The 25063-nt window shown below is 37.0% G+C and overlaps 1 protein-coding gene across 2 annotated transcripts in view; it reads right to left on the bottom strand.

Annotated features, from left to right (window-relative positions):
• fstl5 (follistatin-like 5) overlaps positions 1-25063 on the bottom strand; it is a 198387-nt gene that overhangs the window by 50065 nt on the left and 123259 nt on the right. For both annotated transcript variants that reach the window (XM_041990335.1, XM_041990334.1), the window contains exons 6-7: positions 21771-21891; positions 2163-2329 (exon numbers count right to left, since the gene is read on the bottom strand). In XM_041990335.1, coding sequence (XP_041846269.1) covers positions 2163-2329; positions 21771-21891 — 288 coding nt within the window. The remainder of the gene's footprint in view (positions 1-2162; positions 2330-21770; positions 21892-25063) is intronic.

Here is a 25063-nt window from a genome sequence, read left to right as displayed (position 1 = left end):
ATTATTTACAATGACTTAGTAAAAAAAATATATTTTTTTCTAATTCTAGTACTTGGTTGAAGTATTCCTGGCAACTTACAGTCACCTTGGAAATGACTCTTCACACCTGAAACATATTTCCTTTGAAGGTTGCTTTTAATATCAGCTAGTTTTAGGGTATTCCAATGATGCTCTGCAGAGTACAGGTCCACACTCTGACTGTGTTACTCCAGGACAGGCATGTCAAACTGGTCCAGCAAAGGGCCGTGTGGCTGCAGGTTTTTGTTCCAGCCAGCCAAGAGCACACAGTTTGACCAATCAGCTGTCTGAAGACTGAGATCAGTTGATTGAATCAGTCAAATCTGGTGTGCTGCTGCTTGGTTGGAACAAAAACCTGCAGCCACACGGCCCTTTGCTGGACCAGTTTGACATATGTGCTCCAGGACATTCACAGCTGGAAGGAGTTGTTTGGCCTCATGATGTTCAACATGAATCTATCTGCAAACCAAACATCCTAAGCAATATGGAAAAGGGTCATTCAAACAAGTGCTCTGAATTCTGTCTTCATCTGTCTTGACTGTCCCTATGTTGACCATAGGGTGGTTAGTGAGGTGATGATCTGATCAGTTTCTCTTCTTATAGTCCAGGAGTCCATCAGCTGCTGTTTGGCCTATCTCCAGATGACTGTTTTGTGTGCCTTTTAAATGCAGTCTGGTTTCTGACCTTACTACCATAAAGAGAAGTGCTGAGGTGATGATTGTTGCCCTTAAAGGTTTTGTCATCTCAACAAAAAACTCTGGATCTTAATCACAGTCATCAATGACTTGTTGGTTACCTGTCCAAGGTCTTTCATCTCGTATCGGCTGTACAACCACATTTATCAGGAAGTCTTCGGCTAAAACATGTTGAATGCAGCAGATTATTTTTATTTTTATTTGTATTGTTGATATTTTATCAGACTCTAATTTGCAAGTCTAAAGAAACGTCCACTGAATTGACATTTGACCTAAAATTACATAAGAACTTAAGTAAGTACATAAGTGATATTAGTCATTGGGAGAAAGAAACAAGTGCAAAGTCCAGACAGAGACCACACATGGGTCAGGACACTCAACTCTGCAATATTACTTTAGGTAACGTCAGAAGATGAAACAAAAAGGAGCAGCACCGAATCGAGCATAACAAAAACGAAGTAAACCAGTTCTTGGGAAAAAATAAATGAAAGACACATCAAAGCCTGTGCTATCCTTACAAAACCTTACATCTCGCCTTTTTTTTCTCACACATACTCACCAAAACAAATTCATAGCACTTTAAAACATCATTAAGCTTGACATTTCTCTTTCATTTCACACAACGCTCGCATACATTGCTTTGGTCTATGAACTGTTTAAAAACAGGTAGTTATAAAAATTGACTGGACGAGGCAACTGGCAGATAAGCTGTTACTCTCACAAACAGCACTGGCACAGATCTTCATGGAAATTACACATCAACAACCCGAACCAGTGCGCTAGTTTAGAGCCAGTTGATGGTGCCAAGGATGACTGGTGACAGCTGGGTGCCTCTTTTTCATTTTAAGGGTCATCAACATTTAATGTTACATTAGTGGCTTCGCTGGGTTCCCTTTATCTACTGCGACACTGTTGACTTAATTATGCACAGCAGTATCACACTCATCTTGGTCAGTCCTGACATACTGACAGGAAAAGAGTGAGGCAAAAGAAGACTGCATCTGTACCTCGTCATGTGAGTATCTTTTGCTTCTTTTGATGTGGATGAAAGTGACACACGGGGCTGTCTGGGGCCGTGCATACAGATTAACACACAGACACACGCATGCAACAAGATATAAAAGTAGGTCCTTCCTCTAGGGCTGAACCCCTTTGGTATCCCCCTTCATCTTCTCTCTCTGCCTGAAATCCCTTCCCTCCCAGCAGTCTCTAAACACAGCCACCAAAAACACAAACTGACATCTTGAATTACTGTCAGGCCTACGACACAAAGCTAGTGCCAATAGTAAGACAAAATATGCTGACAAAAGGAGATACAGAAAAGAACATTAAATATAGAATGAAATCTGGAGGAATTTTCTTATGATACAAAAACCAACAGCTCTGACACTGCAAACTGGTGACACTTCATGTCAGTTACTAGTGACAGTAATGGAAGACAGCTCTTACATTGATGTCTTCCAGGTTCAAGCTGTTGAGATATTGATGGTTTCTCCTCCACAAAATAGGAGGCCTCCGCTCTCCTGTGATGGCACAGGTCAACACAACACTCTGGCCGACTGTTGCGGTTGTAATGATCACTTTTTGGTCATCTGGGAGGTTCACCAGGTACACATCTGTTGAGAAGAGAAAATTAACCAAAGTTAGACTGGCCCATGCAGGGAAGATTTCTCAAGTTTTTATTTATTGTTTTTTTTGTTTTTTTTTGTTTTTTCCCAAGAAATTAACCTGCTGAGTTACACTGGCAATGGTTTGATTCCTTTGTTAGCTTTCATGTTGAGTTATTGTAATTAAAAGTTCAAGACTTTTTCTTTTCTAATATTTCTCTCATAATTAAACTGAAAAGCAATAATACACAGTACAAAGTTCTCAATTAGCTGTTTAGAGAGGTTGAGGGTTGCTTGTTTTTTTTCCCTTTGGTTAATTATTTTTTATCTATTTATCATTAAAAATTCACAGAGGTAGCACAATTATCAATTATTAATAAAAATTAACTAAATTAAATGCTTTCTAAATATTAGATGCCTTCTCTCTGAGGACCCCATGTTCACTCTATGGCTGGGTATCAATACTAATTTCCTGAATTCATGTGATTCAGAACAGTGTTTCAATTGCAGTTAGATTAAATCCAATTCAATTTGATATTGATGCATTTAGAACTAATGGTTGTAACACTTATTTTTCTTGAATATTAAAGATATTCTCAGATAACTATTTTTATAAAACACTGAGCTTGTTTACCTAACAATCGAAATCAGATATCTGGGAGTAATCAGATTCTGAAATGTCAAAACAATACAGTGTGTCCTTCAATTCAGAACCAGAAATGCTGTGATAAAAAGAACAAAACAAAACAAAAAACACTCTGGACAGAAAAAAAAGTTTAACTTCTTTAAATGGGATAAGGTGTAAACCTGTTCTGACTTTATAAGACTTTTGTGTAAACTAGACGGGGCACCTGTATCGATTTATTTCTGAAGAAGTACATGGTGGTATCACTTCCTGTTGTTGAATGTAGCAGCGCCCGCGGTCATAGCTTTAGCTGCTTTTGTGAGTGGTAACGCACTGCAAAATAGTTTACAGGTGAATGTATCCACACTGGTGAATAAAAATAAACATCTGCATGTGGCATTAACTCGAAGAGAAGCTGATTTTGGATGAATTGTTCGGTTTTTCTGAGACTTTAGAACAAGCCAGCTCTCTGAGCTGTTGCGCTGCATCCTTTCTGATAAACGTAACATGGAAAAGCAAAAAAAAAAAAAAACAATAAAAAAACAAACTAAGAGAGAGAGAGAGAGAGAGAGAGGAGAGAGAGAGAGAGAGAGAGAGAAAGAAACACAACCTTTCACCTCTGACATAGAAAGGGCTAGTAGTCCTTCTACCAAAAGTTATTTAGCGTTGCCTTTGGCAATAATGTGCTCACAAGGTAAAGTTTTAGAATCACTGATAAACAATTATAACAGCAAAGCCAGAGTAGGCTGGTGAGAGGTCAATATGGCTATGGTTGGGTTAACGCCTTTTTGTGAGACCAGTGTTTTGAGGAGACTGAAAATACAAATTCTTGAATACAATGCAGACTCATCCATTCTTCGGCATTATGTAATGTGGTCTGTGAGAGAATGCTTTTTAATCATTCTCTTGGGTAATGAGCAATGGAGCAAAAGGAAACAGAGACTCAATTTGTTCTGCTTCTAAGGGCATGAAATACAAAATCTAATGAAAGAGAAGGTCCAACACACAATGCTTATTGCCTATGGCCCAGAGAATAACGATGAGAGCATTTTTAATTAACAGCATGACTCCAATGGCCTCTCAGGACCAATGGCTTCTGCATCCTTTTTTAACATTCTCACTCATTTGCTGCCCACTTGTTGCGTCTTTGAACAGTGAACTTGGCAACCTGCTTGGATCAAACTGGAGCAATGATAAATCTCTAGCTTCTAGATCCAAGTTAAGGACTTTTAATCTAATATTTGGCACAATGAAACACTGTATAACAATAAGAACATCATGACAAAGAAAATTACTTAGTTTATGTTTGCCATAGATGACCCTACCAGGCGCATAAAATCCCAGAAAACATAGCTCCTGGGTTCTTTGGAATGCATAAACCTCTCCACTGGGGTAAGGTGGGGCTCAGGAAGAGGATAAAGATAAACACTTTTCTCATAACTTCAAAGGGCACAGTTGCAAAAACAACTGCCTGCTTACTAATATTAAATGCAACACCGGAGTTGAGCTAATCACTCTGTTGAGTATCATAAGATCCATGAAGTTGGGGTATATTTGCAGGCTGTTGCATCAAATTGCATTATATATTACAAATGTCCTTGGACTGTCTATTTCAAGTACAGTATATTTCACCATCAAGCATTTGAGTTAACCTGTTAAACCCTAGGGTTTTTGGAGGTGTGGTTCGCCCAAACAGACCTTCTCAAATTTAATCAACAATAACTCTTCAATTATCAGGTCAATATTCATAATCTTGGTCTCAATGTATAGCTAAGACCTTATGAAATATAATTCCAGTGTCATAAACATTGTGAATGTTCATATGCTTGAGCAAATAGTGATAAACCAAAGGAAAAAAAAAAATTGATCCTTGTCTAATTGTTGTTTTTGGTTTACACAGTAGAAAATTTCATGATAGAAATTATCCTATGCATAAAGATACCACTGCATGTATTCAGCAACGCTTTGACCACAACTGACTTAAGTTACATGAGAATAGCACAAATCTCATAGATTTTATGAAGGTTTTAGCATGGATAGTACCAGGTGGACTCTCAATATGGCCACTTGGATACCCAAACTGGGCCAAAATGTGCCATATTAGTTTTTTACTTCTTGGATGAGAATCTTTGCTTGAAGTTCACCATTTGGCTCTGGCATTTAGCCACTATATCATCAGTTTCTACCACTGTGCATAGTGTATAATCAATAAGTATAAAAACATAGTTAGCATTAGCATCGCTGCTATCTTCAGAACTGGATTAAACTCTCTGTGTTTCCTTGAGAGCTTCCAAGAGGGTGTATTTAGTCTGTTTGTGAGGTCTCTCGGACATAGTGGTCACTTACCCTCCGTTGTAAATGAGTAAAATCTCTAAATCAATTAAAAAAAAAATCATTTCCATTCTATATTAGCTCTGTGCAGTGTGTCACCGTGCGTCAACGATCATACATGGTGGTGATGTGCCTGCGTTCATGCTCAAGGATATATACCTGACGGATGAAGTCTTGTTCAAGTGTAAGGTATCGTTCTAAAGCATGCAAGATGTAGAATGTCAACAAACTTTCTTTACAATCTAAAGACCCCTGACAAATCTACATGATGGCTGTTGATGGTAGCACATGAAACATTGGCACATGACAGAGTTTCACTACTATGTACGGGTATGTTGTGAATTTTGGTCAAAGAATAGTGTGGATAGACTGAAAATGACCATGAAATGGTAAGGAAATAAAATATATTGCTTTTGGTAAGAATAGTTTTGGGGGTTTGGTGGCATGCTATTTAATAAACATGCAATCTGCTGTGCTGGCTGTGAAATGCGATGTTTGGCTTTGTGTTTGTTTTGAGACTTACCTAAAGTGGTCAGCCAAGACAAGATTATGCTCTGTATCATCTGAAAGAGTAGCTTTTCTAGTTTCATAAGATACCCAATATGTTAGGGTGGAGTGAACAGATCACACGTTCTGTTGAATTTTGCTTCGGATGTTGCTCATGTTAATGGCATCGTGATCGGTTGCATATATACATTATTTTGAAATTTCTATAAAACAAAAACTTTGTTGACAAAATGCACTTGATTTTAGTGGTGTTAAAATTTCTCGTTTAAGAAACATTAGAAATAAAATGCCTCTACATCACTAAAGTAACTTTTATACAAATGAACTTGTGCACACAGCTGTTTGACCTGGTACCAGGTCCAAAGGCAGGAGGAGGTTGACTTTAAATTTAACCCTCAAATTATACTTGCTTGATTGCATTTCTTAAGAAGCTGAAATTATTTTTTTGTTTGTTCGTCAATCTCCATCATTTTAAAAATGACATAGTGGTCTTTGCAGATGGAGTTTCCTCATCATGAGCACAATCTATCACTTCCTCAGATCTAGAAAAAGGGGAATTTAAATAAAACAGGAAAAGCAACACCAAACTTGACAATGTGACGCTAACTTCGTCCCTGTTGATGTTAAAATGTGACATTTCATGAAACTGATGATAAAAATTGTTTGCATGTAATAAAGAATTGACAGCAGAGGTGATCAAGTTATGATGGACAAAAATATGAATGAAAAATTACTAAAATGGAAAACCTCCCTTTTTTTACTTGCCATTATACTTTTTAAATAACGATTGCATTATTTGATTATTGTAGGGCTTATAGACTGTTGTCGAAAGAAGTCAATGCAGAATATGGTACAAATTCTAGACATGACCACTGCAGACTCACACTTTTTGTCAAAATTCAGACACTTTTTTTCTCCCAGATAGCAAGTATCAAACAAACTGAAACTTCCTAATTGGACCACAATCTCTTTCATCGTGAGCTGAGTAAGTGCCCCTTTCAAAAAGACTGAAAGTGACATTTTCACTCTTTGATTGGTTCAACTCCACAAACCCATTAAGAGGGCAAACAGTTTAATTTTTTAGTTTTTCAACATGCTGTTTTTCTTGTTGCACTACATATTTAAATGTTGTATTCACTCAAATGTCTCCTGAAAAAAAAAAAAAAAAAAAAAAAAGAAAGGTTGATTTAACATTAAGAGTTTGTCCCCGTTTATCGTTTTGGGTGTCAAATATTTCAGTGTCACAATCTGCAATGCCATTTAAATTCAGTATAGTCAATGCAGACTAAAGGTGTTACACCACAACAAACAGAGGTAAAACATGCCATGACAAATGGGATTAAAAAGATAAATTACAAATAACACAAAATTTCCTGCCAAGACAGTTTTCAGTGAAAACACAAAAGCACATGATGACCAGAAGGAACAAAACAAGGCGGATAAAAGACAAAAAGCCCTGATGCTGACAGTGAAGAATTAAGGAAAGTAGATCCTTCATCAGTCACACATGGCAAATCTGTGATCCTCCTCCTTTCCCTCTGACACTGATAACAATATAGCCAGCAGAACAACACACCATACAGCTCTCTTGGTGCTCTTCGAGGTGCTGAGGTGGCGGTGGGTGGAAATGCTGACAAAAATCTCCTTCAATAATGTCCTCCCTAACCATTCAATTACAGCTCTCTTGTATCTTAATGCTTTTAGAATACGCTGTGAGCAACAAACTCGATTTGCTGCTGATCCCTGAGGGGATAGAAATGTGTGAAGTTATACTGAGAATTAAAAAAAAAACGAAAGCAGGCAGACTGTCAGCCAGCCAGGCTCCATCATAGCTTTAGCAATTGGGTGGAGGAGGGAGAGGAGGGAAGAAAGAAACGAGGGCCAGTATCCGACCTGAATGCGAAAGCCCTCAGAGAGATGGAAGTCTGAGCTGCTAGAGCAGGCCTGGTCCAGCACCTCTGTGAGAGATTTATCAGCGGAGGAAATGGCATTGCCTCCTCTTTTTGGACTGATTTGAGGTCTGAGGGACTCAGCCCTCTGGGAAGGATCAACCTTCACCATCCAACTTGTAATTAGTGATTAACGGTAAGGGTCAGATTTTTGATTTACTCTGCACTGCTCCCAGAATGGGATGTTGGTCAGTGACACGGTGAGAGGTAAATCACCTCTTGCACTAGAGGCAACAAGCTTGTCAGGGAAAACAGTCTGGGCCTGGAGGACGCTCCAAAGGGCCGGCTGCTGCATGAAGACAAATTGCACCAAGGCTGCTTAGCCAACCCTCTTACTTCATCCTCCATCATGCTCTGTTGCTCTCTTTCTCAAACACTTGCTCACCCGTGCTGTCTCTCTTCAACCCTTTCATTCCTCTCTACCATACTCTTCCTCCAACTCACAGTCACATTCAGTTTTACTAATCCTGAACAGTTGTGCAGTAACAATTACTTTTGATTTTTGAAGCAACGATAAGTATTTCTCCATGATGCTGAGTATTTATAGCTCCTTTTCACAGACTCAGAGGTAAATAAAAAAAAAAAAAAAAAAAAACACTCCAAAACAGAAAGCCCATTCATGTGATTACGCTCTGATCTCAAGTTGACTTGATTTGAACAAAGTCTCACAAAGCAAGGAGTCTCTGTTTCTGATATTGCAGACGACTGACTCTGTGGACTTGGAGGTTTGACAGAAGAAAAAAAAAAAAAAAAAAAACAGCCTGGGTGCTGAAACACATTACTTTTGCTTTTCCAAAGAAAATGCAAATTCTTGGTGTTTATGTTGCAGTTTGTTCAAGTGAACAAAACAGATCCTTGAAATGCAAAAGCTTCACAAATGCCTTTTAGGACAAGTTGACATTATAACGTGAGATTTAAAGCTTATCCATTATCCCATCTTGTGCCTATTCTCAGGTCTATTTGCAAACACAACTTTACCTTTGTGTATAATAATACTACCAGACTGTAGCATGAGTGAGGAAACAGAAAAGATCCAAACAGAATTATTTACACTGCAAAGAAATCTTTACAGTCAGAAATGACAGCGCTAATTACCTGTTTATTTGCAACCAAAAGCACACATTATCTAAACACTGTATTATGCACATCAAAGGTTGCAGCACATAGAGGTTGAGTATAATGGCCACAACATAGGCTACTGTTTCCTAAATACCTAGAGAGATCTCATTAGAAATCACCAACATTTTTCCTGATTCTATATTTGTTAAAATGTTTGTAATACTGAAGCCTTTATTATAAACATTTTAATTAGACTGATGCCTATGTTTGGACTATTTAGTGGTTTATTAAAACATAAGTGCATCATCCTGCTGTTAGAGCTGTTTATTTATGTCTGGCAAAACCTCTAACTTTAAAGCTATGGTAATGTCTTTGTTGATTTTGGGTGGGGGCAGTATTTCAAGTGTGAATATGCACAAACTATCATGTTACTTGAATTTGCTAAACTTTATCTACATTAACAATTAACATATATTCATAGAAAGCCGCTTCATAGATTAAATGCACTAAGTGCTTTTCATTTACACGAGCAAAGAAGGGAAACTGTAAAATAAATAAATCAAGAATGACCTATGTCTATCTGCTTCCAATTAAAGTGTGCCTTATGATTAAAGCTGTTTCATCCAATGGCGCCTTAAAACTATTTGTTTTTTTTTTTAATCTCAGCACATTTCATGTTTATGATGGGTGTAATTTCATTATCAAAATAAGAAAACAAGAACTGAAAAAGCAGACACGCCAGACGCTTGTTATCTCAGCATCACATATTTTTAATTACAATCTTCTAAAGTGATCCTCTTATCTTTGATGATTTAACTTTAATCAATATTGTCTGAGACAGTTATACACCATATCTGCACAATTCATCTATGTAAAAGATTCCACGTTTGTTTACGAGGAAAACTCTGCAGTTTAAGTTTAGGTCAATGTGCTACGGCGTCATTTTGTGGGTGAAAACCCTTTGATGTTTAATGTGAGTCTTTCCACTTAAATTAGATTATTTTCTCAATGTTCAACAGTGCCAACCACAAACAGGTCTACAACGAGCAGTTTCTCTGTATAATCAACTTTCATAGTGTCATCATGTGCAAATGGTCAAAAAGAAGCAATAACTGGAAAAAAAAATAGATAAATAATTAAACAGATATTCACCCCTCAGCTCTCACGATTATACTGTCTTACCACAAATATCAAGATGGCTTTAAAGCATTAACAAGAGGTCTTGGTGAGTGTGATTCCTTTGGCTGATCAGCACTGAGTCTGTTTCCAAAGCAGCTGTTGAGAGATCCTGAGGGACCGCCAGCATTAATATGCAACAGAGCTTTAGAGGATGACTAATTGGACTTATTTTATCACAGCTACCTTTCGCGAAACAGCTGATGAAAAAATCCTCCATCTCTGTGCAATAAGTAAATCACAGAGCAGAGTAAAATATAAGAATTTAATGCCTCCATCATATTTTTTTCAACACCATGCAACATGTTTTGAAGAAATATGAAATGGTGCAACTATTTATTTTATTTAATTAATTTTATTACCAGTATCAGGTAATGCTTGTTCCATTACAACAAAGAACATCATCAGAAACACGTATGGCTATTTGTGTTAGAAGAGCAGGGTTTTTAGTACCAGTATCAACAAACAGCACAACCTTTAATACCCTAAAATCAGAAAATATATCCAAAAGTACCATCCAGATTCCTGTGCATACTGCTGTAGTAGTTAAATGTCTGCACTGCAGCAGCTGAATATCTGTAAGACTCCAAATGGTGAACACAAACACCTTGAAATGGATGTCAAGTGATGTGACATGTTGAGAACGGGGAGGGTTAGAGCACAGCAACTTGTTACCCTGACGTGTTAAACAATCCTGACACTCAAGGAAACACACTGAACTCTGCCTGTGCACACTAACGTTTTCTGTAAGGTTTCTTCTCACTAGAAAATCAGACGTAACCCTTTAGAAACACATGGTCAATACTGAAGTGTTCCTTTACTGAATCCACACAGTATGCAGCTTCTAACAGGCCCGGTGAACACAGCACCATCTACAGTCGGCTCAGGAAATCAATGGACATAGATGGACAATGGACATGCTATAGATTCATAGATTCATTCATTAAGAAAGTGGGACTCTACATCAGTCCTTATTAGTGTTGTTAATCACTTAATGAAATACAGAATTAAAAAAAACAGTGATTTGTGTGATCACAAGTGTTAGCCAACTCCGGCAATGTGAAAGGATGCATTACTCTTGGTATCCTTTCATGGGTTGTTGGAAAGGCTACTGGTTACGATAGTCCTCTGTCTCACCATTTTTCATTTGTGATAATTATAGCACCACAGTTCGTGGTGTTCTTTTAGATGCAACACTTAAACAGCTGGTGCTTCTAAAAATAAAAAAAGAGAGCAATATATGAATAATTCATTGTGAGGATTACTCAGCAACATATGCTTCGCCCTCGGTTATGACAGAGTTGTGGTACAGGACCAGATCGTTTTTTCGAAACATCAACCACTCAGACATATTCTGTTTGATTTCTTGCATTTGTTTTCATTGACGAATCCAATGTCCAACATCGGTCTCATATTTAAGATACTGAACTTCAATACTACCTTTCATACAGAATTTTTATTCTCAAAGTTATTTAGGCTCAGTTTTCAATTATCTTTTTATTCAAGTTTACTCTATCTTTTCGAGCTATCAGCATTTTTGATATTTAAAAATAGCATATGTTGAATATCACAACAAACCAAGCAGGAAGCACAAAGAAAGCTTTTTTCTCACAATCTGTTTTCATATTTTGTTTTCATTTTCATCTATTCATGGGTTATTTTAAATATATCATATGGGCCAATTATAACCTGTAACAGACAATGAAAAGTTTCCACTGACAATCCTCTGATTTCATTTTGCAGTTTAATGGTTTCTTGTGCCAAACAGATAAAAAAAAACAGCCCCATAAAACATCCCAGCCTCCTCAATGTGTCACAGTTAGAATTGAGTTCTTCGCTCTGGAAGCTTTTTTTTTCCCCTGAATGAAGGACTGGTGTGCCTTCAAAGCTGTAATTTATTTTCATTTTGTGACCAAGATCGTCCCAGAACCACTGTGACATGTAAACATGCATTTCCACTCTGGCTGTTTCTCTTTGAAAAATACAGTTTTGTGGATCTCCATCAGTGTAGTGTTGCAATCAAACATGGCCGTGCCTTGAACCTGGCGGTCAGCCTGAGTGTGTCTTAAAGTTTCTCCGTTTATCTATCTATCTTGCTGATGAAGGCTGCAAGAGACCATGAAGGTTTAATAACAGTAACTGCGGTCAGAGAAACATCAGCTTTTTCCTTTTTTTTTTGTTTGTGTTTTTATGTGGGGTGGGATCTTCATTGTAATGCACACAAAAAACAGCATATGTCATTTAAAGTAAAGTTATGTAACAATAGATTAAATTACTACAGACAGGTTTGATGTAATAGGAAAAATGCCTGTTCTACAATTATTATATTATAATTTATCACTCTCTTAACAGTGCCAATTTTGCTTCTGCATGTCCAAGAGCCTGCAGTTTCAGCATTCCTTAGGTAGAAGAAAACTAAGTTTCAATTACACGTTTAATGCCTGCAAATAAACCTAATTAAAAAGAAACTACCTTAACATTTTAACAACACAAAATTGTGAAATCAAATTTTCTTTGAAATAAATGTACTTAACTCTGAAAACTATAAAATGTTTTCAAATGAGTTAAAAACAATATCCATTATATCACTTATTAAAGAAAAAGTGATTCAATTTTTTAAAACTTCTAATATTTAAAAGACATATAAAAGCAAACAGGAAAACGAACCATGAATTATGAAGCCATTTTAACACCATTCCAGTTGCCTGTGAATGTAAAACTGAGCGGGGGGTTTGACAAGTAAAAGCTCGAGTATCCATTAATTGTTGCAATGTCAAGGGTGCTGCATAACAGCATACTTGACTTAATGGAAGCAGCCTTCCCTGGAGGAAGCCAGGCTGTCTAATTATAATCTTCAGTGAAGTAGAGAGTGTAAGTCAACTCATTTTAAGCATGGCAAACTTTCTATAAATGTAGGTATTACACTAAAATTGCAACCACACAATATATCACATGGAAAAAAAACCTGCAGGAATGTTTAACTTGACCACTTGCAAACTTTTTGTCCAGCTCGTGAGGATAGGTAACAATCATTGATACAAAACAGCATGGATTTAGATGTCAAGTTACAAAAAAGTAAATTCTCACTGTCAGCTCAGGGAAACTGTGTAAGGCCAACAACCAAATTACTGTATGATGGATGACATCACAGTCCACTTTGGTTTCTGACCAACCCCTCAGGAATCCAGCTAGCACTCCAAGATTTCCACTCTCAGAAGAAATAAAGGGATTGTACCTTCTGGCCATGTGTTCTGCCAGGAAGTGTCAGAGCTCAAATCAATACTTTGGCACCCAGGAAGGATGAGATTCATGTCACCATTGTGCACAAAATGCAGGACTGTTCTTCTTGATAGAAAGCATGAGTCAGCAAAACTATGTTTACTGTATAAATGCATTCATGATTAGTGAAGTGATCCAGAGATTATTTGGAGAAAATATACAGTATAGATCAAAGCAAATACAGTTTAAACTTAGAGACAATAAGAGGATAAGGCTTTTTTAAAATGCATACAATGTGCATTCAGAATTGATTTGTAAGAAATATTATTTACACCTAAAAGTGAGCCTGGGGGATTATGGGATAGATTTCTTTGCAAACACTTCATCTTTATTGATGAAGTAGCATCTCTACACTTATTAAGATCATATTCAACATTTAACCTGTGTAGGGCAGAGAAAAGGCCCCCAGTGATCACCACCAAACTTCCTTTAAGGGTTTAGGTCCTCCTTGACATCACTCATGAATTCAGCATCTGAATTGGTGCTGTAAATTAAACAAACTTACTCTCAAATTCAATTTCAGGAGTCTCTTTTTAGTATATTACCGCTGAGATATTTCTCAGAGCAAACTATGCACATGACCATTTCCTAAGTTTCTCGGGCATATTACAGATGTTGATTAGCCTTGCTGCAGATGACAAACCTCCCTCTGAGCCCTGGCTGCACAAAAGAGGTTTCAACTATCTTGTTTTGTCATAGCTCTTATCCAGAGAAACCTAATGAAGAGAACACACACGTAAACACACAGATTGTGTTTGAAAGAGCACTTCAGGAAAAAAAAAGTGCTTTAAACTAAATGTAGAAAATGGGCCATGTATTTACAATGTGTGCAGCTATCAGGCTTTGGAAATAATATTCTGATATCAGGCTTGTTTACAGGTATTACTCTTTTGATTATTGCTACATCTACTCAAGATGTGGGTTAAGTAGTATTATTGAAATGTACTAGAAGTTGAACAGTGATTATTTATGGATATAGAATAGCTAAAATGGGTATGCCACTGATAAATGTGTTGGATGCCTTATTAATGCAAAACAAATAAAAAAATACTGTACAGCAAAAAAAAAAAAAAAAAAAACATCTATGTGTTTCAATAAAATAATTACAGAGCAGCTATGCAGCTAAACAGGCAAAACATGAAGTGTAACTACTAAGCACAGGTCATACTGGTGTCTGTAAACTCTTTGGTGTAACTTACATAATGTCTACGACAATAGAAAATGTTAATCAGACAGCAAATAACGTAGTTGTGTGAAGTAAATTTAGGGCCAGTAAAGGTACTTTGTTATATTTTGCTTCAACAGTGGTAATGCTTCTTCTGTCTCAGTACTATATAGTTAATTTTAAAGTGATAGTCGATGTGCCACTGTTTTCTGTGATTAACTTTTGGTTGGAGAATGACGCTTCATGATAGATGACACCTTATCTGTTTACCCATGATCCACTGAGCCATCACTCACCAAATTATTCAACGATGACATGGTGCGCACTATCAGCAGTGTGGCAGGCATCATTCATATCTGTAACATCATCTCATTAAAAGACATCACTTCTGCCAGGCAGTTTCCTTTAAGCGAGCTGAAGTAAATTGATTCTAAAGCCCCTTACAGTCTATGCAAAGGAGGAATGAATAATGTATGGACATTAAAGCCTTATCTTCTGTCCTGACAAACATGTCGGCATGCTTTGAATATTCCAGAGAGGGGTACAAAGGGTCCTTTTTGGCAGAGCAGACAGACAGGTAACATTTCCATGGGGAGTCATTCTACTTTAACTGCTTGCAGGCTGCAACATAATTCTGCACACAGTATATCAATGGATTAAATTTATGATGCTGCACAGTTTATGACAGCGTTTATGGTATTTGCATAGATTTTTACAGCCGCCACTCAACAATTATGCCAGCAATCGACTGAAAAATTATACTTAGCAATGTATTTTTGCCTAGGACACTGTAATGTTGGTTTGTATAAGGGCAGAGGCCACATCTACAATCTACACAACATATAATCAAAATACACCCACAATGCTATGACTTAAATTATTACTAAGCATGGCAATTATTGTATTATACCAGCCGCCTAGCCCCTTCAGCTCACAGCTAACAGTGTGTTACATTATATGGTTGTTTTAAACCCATGAATAGAACACTTGTAATAAAATATATTAGTCATGCTCACTGGATCTGATTGACTCGTGCTTTTTAGTCAGCCCAATAACATAATAAAAAGTAATGCTTTTCCAATTAGTTTTTATTTCCTGCTGTGAATCTTATAGATGTTAGATGATTACAGGTCTCAGAGCAGGGTACTGTTTACAACACTATAATATAAATATTAGCTGGATAAGATTCAGTTCCATTTATAGCATGTTTCCACTGCATAGTATGGAACAGTAATATGACATTCCCATGTTTCATTTTCCATTTTACACAGTGTCCCCTCTGTATGGGGTCACCAGTTTATCAGTGGAATGTGGGTGAAGCTGCGGCAACATAGACAAGACACATGACTTTGCTGTGTGTGTTTATTAAATTGCTTTGATATAGCAGATGTTTTTTCTTCTGAGCAACTTACAAAATGAGGATTACAGAGGAGTAGAGAGTGCTTATTGGAATGGATGAGTCTGCAACAGCCTTTTAGTACAGAAATAATTTGAATATCTGCTGGGAGTGATTATTAACAACTGATTGCTGTAGAGCTCAGGTCCAGTCAGCAGTGAAGCAAAAATCAATCTTTAAATCCGAACCATGATTAATAAATACTCTCACTGGCCACTTTATTAGAAATACCTTGCAAGTTAAGGGTTAGACCGACTTTTGCTTTCTTCAGTAACTATTTAAAGTGCTTTAATTCTTCATTCAACAAGATGTTGGAAACGTTTTTTTTTTTTTTTTTTTTTTTTTCTGAGATTCTGGTCCATATCAACATAATAGCATTACACAGTTGGAGGAAATTTGTAGGCTGCACATCAATGATGAGAATCTCCAGTTCCCCCACATCCTAAAGCTAAAAACGCTCTCTTGGATTGACATCTGTCATGTCATGGTCAAGTATCATGAAATTGTTTGACATGTTGCATCAGCCTGCTGCAAGTAGCCATCGGATCATGGGTACACTGGGACTATGCAGCCAAAAGTGTGCCAATAAAATACCCCTATACCATTACACCACCAGCAACAGCCTGAATTATGCTGACACAAGGCAGGGTGGATCATGTTGTTTCCACCAAATTCTGACTCTACCATCTGAGTATCACAACTGAAATGGATACTCATCAGATCAAACAACTGTTTTCCACTCTTCTGCTGTCCAATTCTGGTAGCCTATGCAAATTGTAGCCTTGGATCAGGAGTAGCTCTGGTGTGGTCTTCTGATACTGTAGCTCATCTGCTTCAAGGTTCGGTGTGTTGTATGTTCAAATGACCTTTGGTTTGAGTTACTGTTGCCTTTCTACAGTCTCCAACCATTCTGCCCATTCTCTTCTGATCGCTGACATCAACAAGGCATTTTTGTCCAGACAACCGCTGGTGACTGTATATTTTGTCTTTTTCAGATGATTCTCTCTAAACCCTAGAGATTTACTGAGAGATTTAGAGCTATCTAAATATATCTTTCTTTATAGTTAGTTTAAATTCTTCTATTAAATGCTCTTTTGCATCTTGCTGTAATATTTTTAATGTTTAATATAAAGCACTTTGAGAAGGCTTATACATGAAATGTGCTAGTTATTTAATAATAATAATAAATAAATAATATTAATAAAAAAATAACATAAATAATTGTGTTTGTACGTTGGCAGGCTTTTTGTGGTTTGGTGGTGGTGGTGGTGGTGGTTTTGGGGGGGGGGGGGGGGGGGGGGGGGGGTTTGTTGAGTGTGGGGGCCCTGGGTGGGCACAAAAGCCAGGACTGCCTCTGATGCACATGAATGACATATCCATGATTCATGCTGTGATTTATCTGCTAAACCTCCAAACAACTAAATTGAACAAGGACATGTTTGTGTGTGTATAGCTTTAGAAAAGTTCAGTCTTTTGGATAAAACAATGATTTTTAGTGTTTAAACGCTGTCATATAGTATTGGTTTAACCTGATTGAGACCTCAGTTAAAATAGAACCCAAAACTGTGGCGGTTGCATAAACTCAAGTGAGCCAAACTATGCTGTATACTGAGGCACCATCCAACCGAAAAACTGCATTAGAAGGATGGCTGCCTTTCTGCACAACATGATGGATTCAATATGAAGCAACTACTCTTCAAATGACACCTTGCAACTTGAGATCTTGCAATCTTGCAAGCTACTAACCCTAACTCAGCCTCATATCCTTTCACATCAGAACTTACTAACACTTCCTCTGCCTCTACCTCTGCAGTCAGGTGAAAGAGCACCTGGAAAGACTGAACCAGAACAAGGCTACAGGTCCAGACGGTGTAAGTCCCAGTGTTCTGAAAACCTGTGCAGAACTATTTTTAATTCTTCAGTAGATTTTCAACATTGGCCTGGGTCAGAAAAATGCTTGTTTTGTGGAAAACATCCTACTTTGTTCCAGTGCATACAAAGTTGCAATCATCTCTACTAAATGACTACAGGCCAGTTGCCCTAACATCTCACATCATGAAAGTCCTGGAGAGACTGTTATTGGCTCGCCTCAATAAGTAAGTGGACACTTTTTAGTACCCATTACTGTTTGCATATTGTTATGGGCTTGGGGATGAAGACGCCATCATCTACCTGCTTCAGAGAGCCAACTCTGATCTGGACCAATCAGGCAGCACTGAGGATCCCGTTCTTTGTTTTCTGAAATGCTTGTAACAACATTAAGCTGCTCGATTACTTAAGAAGCTCCGTAAATTCCAGGTGGATACATCCACAACTACCTGGATTTATGACTACCTAACAAACAACTGGAAACTGACATTATTCTAAACTAAGATGTTGCATATCTTCTACAGGTGGATATGCAGTGGTCCCTCGCTATATTGCGGTTCATCTTCTGCGGTCTCGCTGTTTTTGCGGATATTTAACTATATGTAAATAGTATTTCAACCATTCTATTTCCAAATTTTACTGTAGGAATCATCCCACTGTGCTTTGTTTCTTGATTGCGTCGGTAAACATTAATGCACTGTGTTCTGTGTCTTGATTGGCCAAAGGACTCTGTCCACAGTCGGTCTACTTCGTGTCCTGTGTTCTTTAACTGTAGCCCAGTTTTCATATTGATTCTGATTGTGTTGAAGAAAAGGAGGAGGTCGGATTAACACTTGATTGCTTGGCAGCCATGGTCAGAATGGCTAATAAACTTCAGCAAGTTGCACAAGAGTTGGACCCCTTGATATTCCGCTCATTACAGTTCTCCAATATCATCGAAAGTGGCATGTCGGTGTATAAGAACATTCTTACCCAGAAAAAAAAGGAGCACCAGCAATTTCCCATAACCATGTTCTTCACTCTGAAAAAGACAGCAACATGTCGTTTTTCACAGAAAAAACGATGTTACATACGAGGGTGGGGACGCGGTGCCAGCAGAGAAGCTGTAATATATTTTACAGGGTGAGTAATTATTAAGAAATTCATGTTGTTAAATGTAGGTTTTTGAGAGTCTATAAAGTGTGTTCATTATAGTTTGGGAAAGGTCTATAAACACTCTGAAGAAAGATAATTAGGCCTTAACATGTATTTGAATTGTGAAAAATTAATAAGGTTGTCATTTTGCGGATGTTATTTATCGCAGGGTGTTTTCATAACGTAACCCCCACAATAAACAAGGAACCACTGTACTTGTTGTTTTCCATAAGCGTTTTTTTTAAATGCCATAACATTACATTTGGTGATTTTATATATTTTGAAATGGTGTTTCTAATTCCCCACCTTTTCTCAAGGTAAACCACCTTATTGTGCATCCTGATTTATAGATCCCACCTGAAATCAGCTACTTATTCTTGTGAGTTTTCTGAACTATTATTTGTTGTTTTGTAATACATAAACACATAAAGGTGCTTGTCCTTGGTAACTATAATAGCCATGTATGTTGTTCCTTTCATTCCCAGGCCTTTTATTTCTTATTCCTTATATATTCCCTTAACCTCACTCATTCTGCAAAAGAGACTGCACAATTTTAATGTCAGACCTTAGACCTGGTGCTCCCATTTGACCCTAACCTAACATCTCTAAAGCAACTAGATATACTACCTGTCACTGATCATAAAGCTGTTACATTTGAAGTGGCTTCATCAGTTTCTTTCTCCTCTGTGCACTAAGAAATATCACTGATAGTATTTTTGTTGTCTCAAGTTGCTGCTAGGTTAAGGTCATTGTAACAAGCTCTAGATAAATAATTTTTTGTTGTTTTTATTTTTAATCTATGTGTTCCAATCTTTGTGACAACACAAGCAATTACTATTTTCAGACTCCAAGCAAAGTGTTTCAAGCCAATTTAAATTGGTGCAGACTCTCAACCCTTCTTAGTAACAGTTACAGGACTCTGGAAAATGTTAGCATCAGTTAGAAAATAATGTCTGAATTATTTCTTCACTGGGAAATGAGCAAAGAGCAAAGATGTTTCTCAAAAAGAAAATGTGCTCAAACAAGAAGCAAAATCCTGAATCTAGCTGAGTTGTTGACCTAAAAAAACATTTACTGACATCTGGATTTTGAGTGCGGTATCGAATATTGCTAAAGTATTCATAGATATTCATTTGCCCTGGCTCCAATTATTGTTGAAAGGAACAAAAACTGTTCGTTTTCATTGAGGACGCTGCAGTCAGGGCAGCAAGGGAGGGAACAAAGTATCTCACTTTACTGAAAAACACATTTTAATGTTTCAAATGAAGGCTCTGAAACTGAGCAACATCTCAAGGACAAAAAGAGAAGAAATTGATCAATTTTACTATTTGCAAGACATCTTGAGGTTCACTCTCAGTCCAGCTGTGTGAACAATGCTAAAGAGAAACTGTGGTGCAACACAGCCTTCAGGATACAGTGTAATGCCATCCACAGAGGTTGTCAAAGCTAACAGACTTACTCCCTGAAAGGCAGTGGGAAGTACTCTATGTCTGTGTTTTGTAAATCTTAGTGCATAGCTTTTCCGATGAGAGGTGAAACCAATAAAGAGCATTCCAGATGCATTTATTCAAGCTCTCAGATGCACAAACACACTGCTGCTGGTAATAGGAGAGGATTTATTCGGTTTTAGTGGATGTAACCTTTGTTAAAAGAAAAAAACAATAAAATAAGTTTAGATGTTTAAATAAGATCAACAACAAAAGATTAGTACTGAACACATTGATTGTCTCTGCAAATGTGTAAAGCTCCTTATCATCCTTAGATGTTTTAGGCAAGGTTTAATTCATATAGGCAGACAATTACCCATTGCATAATGTGGCACCTAAGGATAAAGGATGAAAGAGAAGTCAGAGACAAGTAAAACAGGTTTAAAGAAATTGCCACCGAAGGAGTGATTTACTCTCATTAAATATCCAATTTCCTTGTAAGCAGTGAGGCCAGGAGCTTGAAAAAAAGATCTGATAAAGGAAAAAGAAGTAGTTGGAGTCAGAACAACTCAACTCTTCAAGGTAGCTCAGTTCTCTTCAGATCGACTGGGGCAACTTTCTTTTCATGACTTGCCAAAAGGGGGTTTCCTCCCACGTATTCATGTCTAATGTAAGGAACAGTAGTCAAGACTCTCAACGTTTGTTTTTCTATCTTTTTTCTCAAAAAAACAAAACAAAAACAAAAACAAAAACAAAACAAAACAAAGGGCTAAAGGCTAATTATGAATTCTCTTCCAATGTTAAATGTGTCACGCCAGCCAAATGTCAGAAGATATTCTGTCAAAGGATATTGAGCTGACTGAAAATGTCAGACAGGGAGGCAGCATGAATGAGAGCTTGGGGAGAAAACAAAAGGAGGAAACTCGCACGTGTGTGTGTGTGTGTGTGGCTCAGAGCACCTGCCATCATTAAGTTTCCTAATGATGGTGGATTGGGTTTGAAATACTGTTTCTCAGTGGTTGTGACCCATTTCCTTAGGAAGTAATTCCATTTGAACTCCTTTATCCATCTCTTTTAACTAATCAAACATTCGGAGACCACAGCTGGCAACAACCTGCAGGTCTCACTGACTAAACTTTGGTGAGATATCAAACACCACTCCTACTTTACCAACAACATGCCCGAGAAAATCAGAAATAGACTGAAACCACAAATGCTGAGAAAAAGAAGTGAAAGTAATAATCATTTGGGTTTATAGATAGTTGAGCAATTTGAAGCATTAAAATAACAAATAAAATCATAAAACTAAAGAATATTGTGAATCCTACCAGATTCCTGTTTTCTTGGTTTATTCTTGAATTGTGAAAAATTACGTAGACAACTTTGAACAGGTTGATTTTAACATGTGTAACTGGACACGTCAGGAGACAAACTGAATGAAAAATCAGAGTCTGTCACATCAGTGTTTCTTAGATGTATGGTGAAACTTTCATGTGTTCAGCCATTAACACAAACAAAGCCAAGAAATCTCACCAAATGCTGTGTAAAACTCCTCTTTCGTCAGATGCTCATCGTCGTTGACATCGTTGTACTTCAGCAGGTCAAACAAAGTGCACTCAGAGATATCCTTAGACAGACCTTCATGCTTGATGACCTTCAAAGAAAAAAAGCATTGAAGCTCTGTTAAAGAAAATGGACATTACTGTTTGAAGTCATTCCGTTCATTTTCCCAGTGATGTCTCCCAGGAATAATATAGACAGCACATATACCACTATTCTGTGTGGCATATGAGTCACACAGAATATTAATAAAACCGATGTCAACTCTGTTGGAAAAAAAACATACTTATGTTTAAAAAAAAAAACAAAAAAAACAACAACAAGCTTATGTTGTCTGCAGGAGACATTTACAACTGAGACAACTCTAGGGGCGGTCTATATTTTGACGTCTTCATGTCGGGGCCGACAGAAGAGGAGGAAACAGCAGCCAGTGGTGGCTGTAACTGAACCACTAACAGAACACAGGACAAATGTTAGTGAAAAGCACAGTAATTACAACTATGACAGAAGTTTGAGGCAAACAAGCATTGCTTTTGCCACCACCCACCATATTTTTTGTAACTTTTGATGATGTTATTGCTCTAACTTTTTTTTTGCTACTACCAAGATATCAGCTAACTGTATTATATAATCTGTGCATGTTAAAATATAACTGTTTTATGGTGATTTTCCTGGCCAGTATCACCACTGAGACTGAAATTAACCTCTGCCTGTTTTTATGTCAGTCGTTAGTCAGATATTGATGATGATAATTTTTGATTCAAAATGAAATCAGCAGCTACTAAGAGGGCTTTCCCTTCTCCAATCATCTGGGAGGCTGAAAAACAAAACAAAAATCACTTTTAAATTAACAAACTAATTAAACAAAATTAAATGGAAACATACACCTCATTATGTAAAACTCTGCAAGGTGCTGATTGTTTATATAAGCCAATTATAAAAGAGAAAAAAAATCAGCATTTGAATTGTAATAATGTCAGCTTCACAGATATGCTTGTGTACAGTCTTCAGCTTGAAAGATGTATTCTGTGTAATGGGACAACATTGCACTTGATATAAAAGTGAATGAAAATCCAATATAATTTTATTGTCTAAGGTAGGAAAGCTAAAACTAATTTTTCACACTCAGTTCTAAAAACTGCCAAAAACACAGAACAGCTTTGTGTTGAAACATGAACCAGCTCAACACCTCTTGTATGGTCCTGCCAGTAAAACATACATCATCCAAGATCAGCTGTCAAAATACTGATCACAAGAGACAGCTTTAATCATGCCTTACCCACTGGATAAGTGTACGTCCCCTCCTAGCTGGGAAGACACCATCCTTGTGTATGTGCATATATATATATATATATATATATATATATATATATATATATATATATATATATATATATATACATACTTCTCTCTCTCTCTCGTTTTATATAATATATATATATATATATATATATATATATATATATTCTTTCAACTCAACTTTATTTGTAAAGCCTTTTAAAACAACCAAAGCTGAAACAAAGCGCTGTACATAAATGGACAAAGCAACACATAAAAATACAAGAATCAACAGGGAAATAAATAATATGATAAAATATAATAAAATAATTGTTAATTGTTTTTAAAACAGTTTAAAAACAATAAGCAATTTTAAAAGAATAAACAAATAAAAACAATCAAAACCAAAAAATAAAACAAACCACAGCACACTATACAGGAACAGTCTCATACTGGACTGAAAGCCAAAGAATAAAAATGGGTTTTAAGATGAGTTTTAAAAATAGACAATGAGGAAACTTGTCTAATGTGGAGCGGGAGCTCATTTTATAGTTTTGGACCAGCAACTGAAAAAGCTTGGTCCCCTCTGAGCTTCCGTTTGGACCTCAGTACGTCCAGGAGCAGCAGGTCAGCTGACCTGAGGCTCCGAGCTGGTATGTAGGGATGGAGTAGCTCAGAGAGGTAAGGAGGAGCCAGACCATTTAAAGATTAAAAAAAATAATAATAAAAGAATCTTATCTAAAGGAACTCTGTAGTACACTGGCAGCCAGTGGAGGGAGGCCATGGTGGGGGTTATGTGCTCCCTCTTAGGTACTCCAGCTAGGAGGTTTGCCGCTGCATTTTGCACCAACTGGAGACTTGCAAGGGAGGACTCGCTAACCCCAAAATAAGGAGCATTACAGTAATCCAACCGGGATGTAATGAAGGCATGGATTACTGTTTCAAAGTGGTGTTGTTCAAGAAAAGCTTTGACCTTAGCAAGCTGCTTGATGTGGAAAAAGCTGAACTTCACTACAGAGCTGATTTGACTATCCAGTTTAAAATCGCTGTCCATCTTAAACCCATGTTTGAGACTGTTGGCTTTAAAGAACCTGCCAAAGTCTCTCTGTGATTCAGGATGGCTAACGAATATCGTGAAGTCCTTGTCAACAGCAAAACCATAATGAAAATTTACTCGGTTCTGATGTGACATTTAGATTTAGACTTTCCAAATCAATTCCAGACCAAAAAGAAATTTGTATCATCAGCAAATAAAACTGATTTTAATACTATTGATACCTTACATATGTTATTAATATAAAGAAGTAACAATTTGGGTCCCAACAGTGACCCCTGTGGGACATCACAATTAATACCCAAAACCTTCAGAAAAATACTTGACAAATTTCATAAATTGTCTAGCGTGTAGCTCCTTTCCCATGTAAAACTATTACCCTGATGCCATATTGCTCCAGTTTAGAGAATAAGACTTTATACTGTGGCACATGAATGAAATCATTCCAGGAATGAAGATAAATTAAAGTTACATTTAGCAGTCTTTTGACCCTCGTGATTCATGGCTGTTTTACGTTTGTGCTGTCTAAACAGGACCAAAACTCACAAAAACAACCAGGTTTTGGTATAATTTTAGAAGAATTTCAGGTTTCTGTTCATATCATTCACATGGGAACAGAAAAAAAAACAATAAAACAGGAGAAGGCCAAGTTTTTTCTTTCTTTCTTTTTTTGGTTCTTTCTTTCTTTCTTTCTTTCTTTCTTTCTTTCTTTCTTTCTTTCTTTCTTTCTTTCTTTCTTTCTTTCTTTCTTTCTTTCTTTCTTTCTCTTCCTTCCCTCCTGTCTCTAGCTCTCTTTCATTCTTTCTTTCTTTTAATTATATTCTTTTGCAACTTGCTGCAATGCTATTAAAGTTTTATGTAAATCACTTCGAGTGGTCTTGTGCTATGCAACATTAAATGTGCTATGCAAATAACTTTGAACATTTCATGTATT

Source organism: Melanotaenia boesemani, chromosome 7 (genome assembly GCF_017639745.1).
Source record: "Melanotaenia boesemani isolate fMelBoe1 chromosome 7, fMelBoe1.pri, whole genome shotgun sequence".
In the NCBI taxonomy this organism is placed as follows: Eukaryota; Metazoa; Chordata; class Actinopteri; order Atheriniformes; family Melanotaeniidae; genus Melanotaenia; species Melanotaenia boesemani.
Note: the sequence above shows the minus strand (reverse complement) of the source record. Positions and strands in the feature narration are given on the sequence as shown.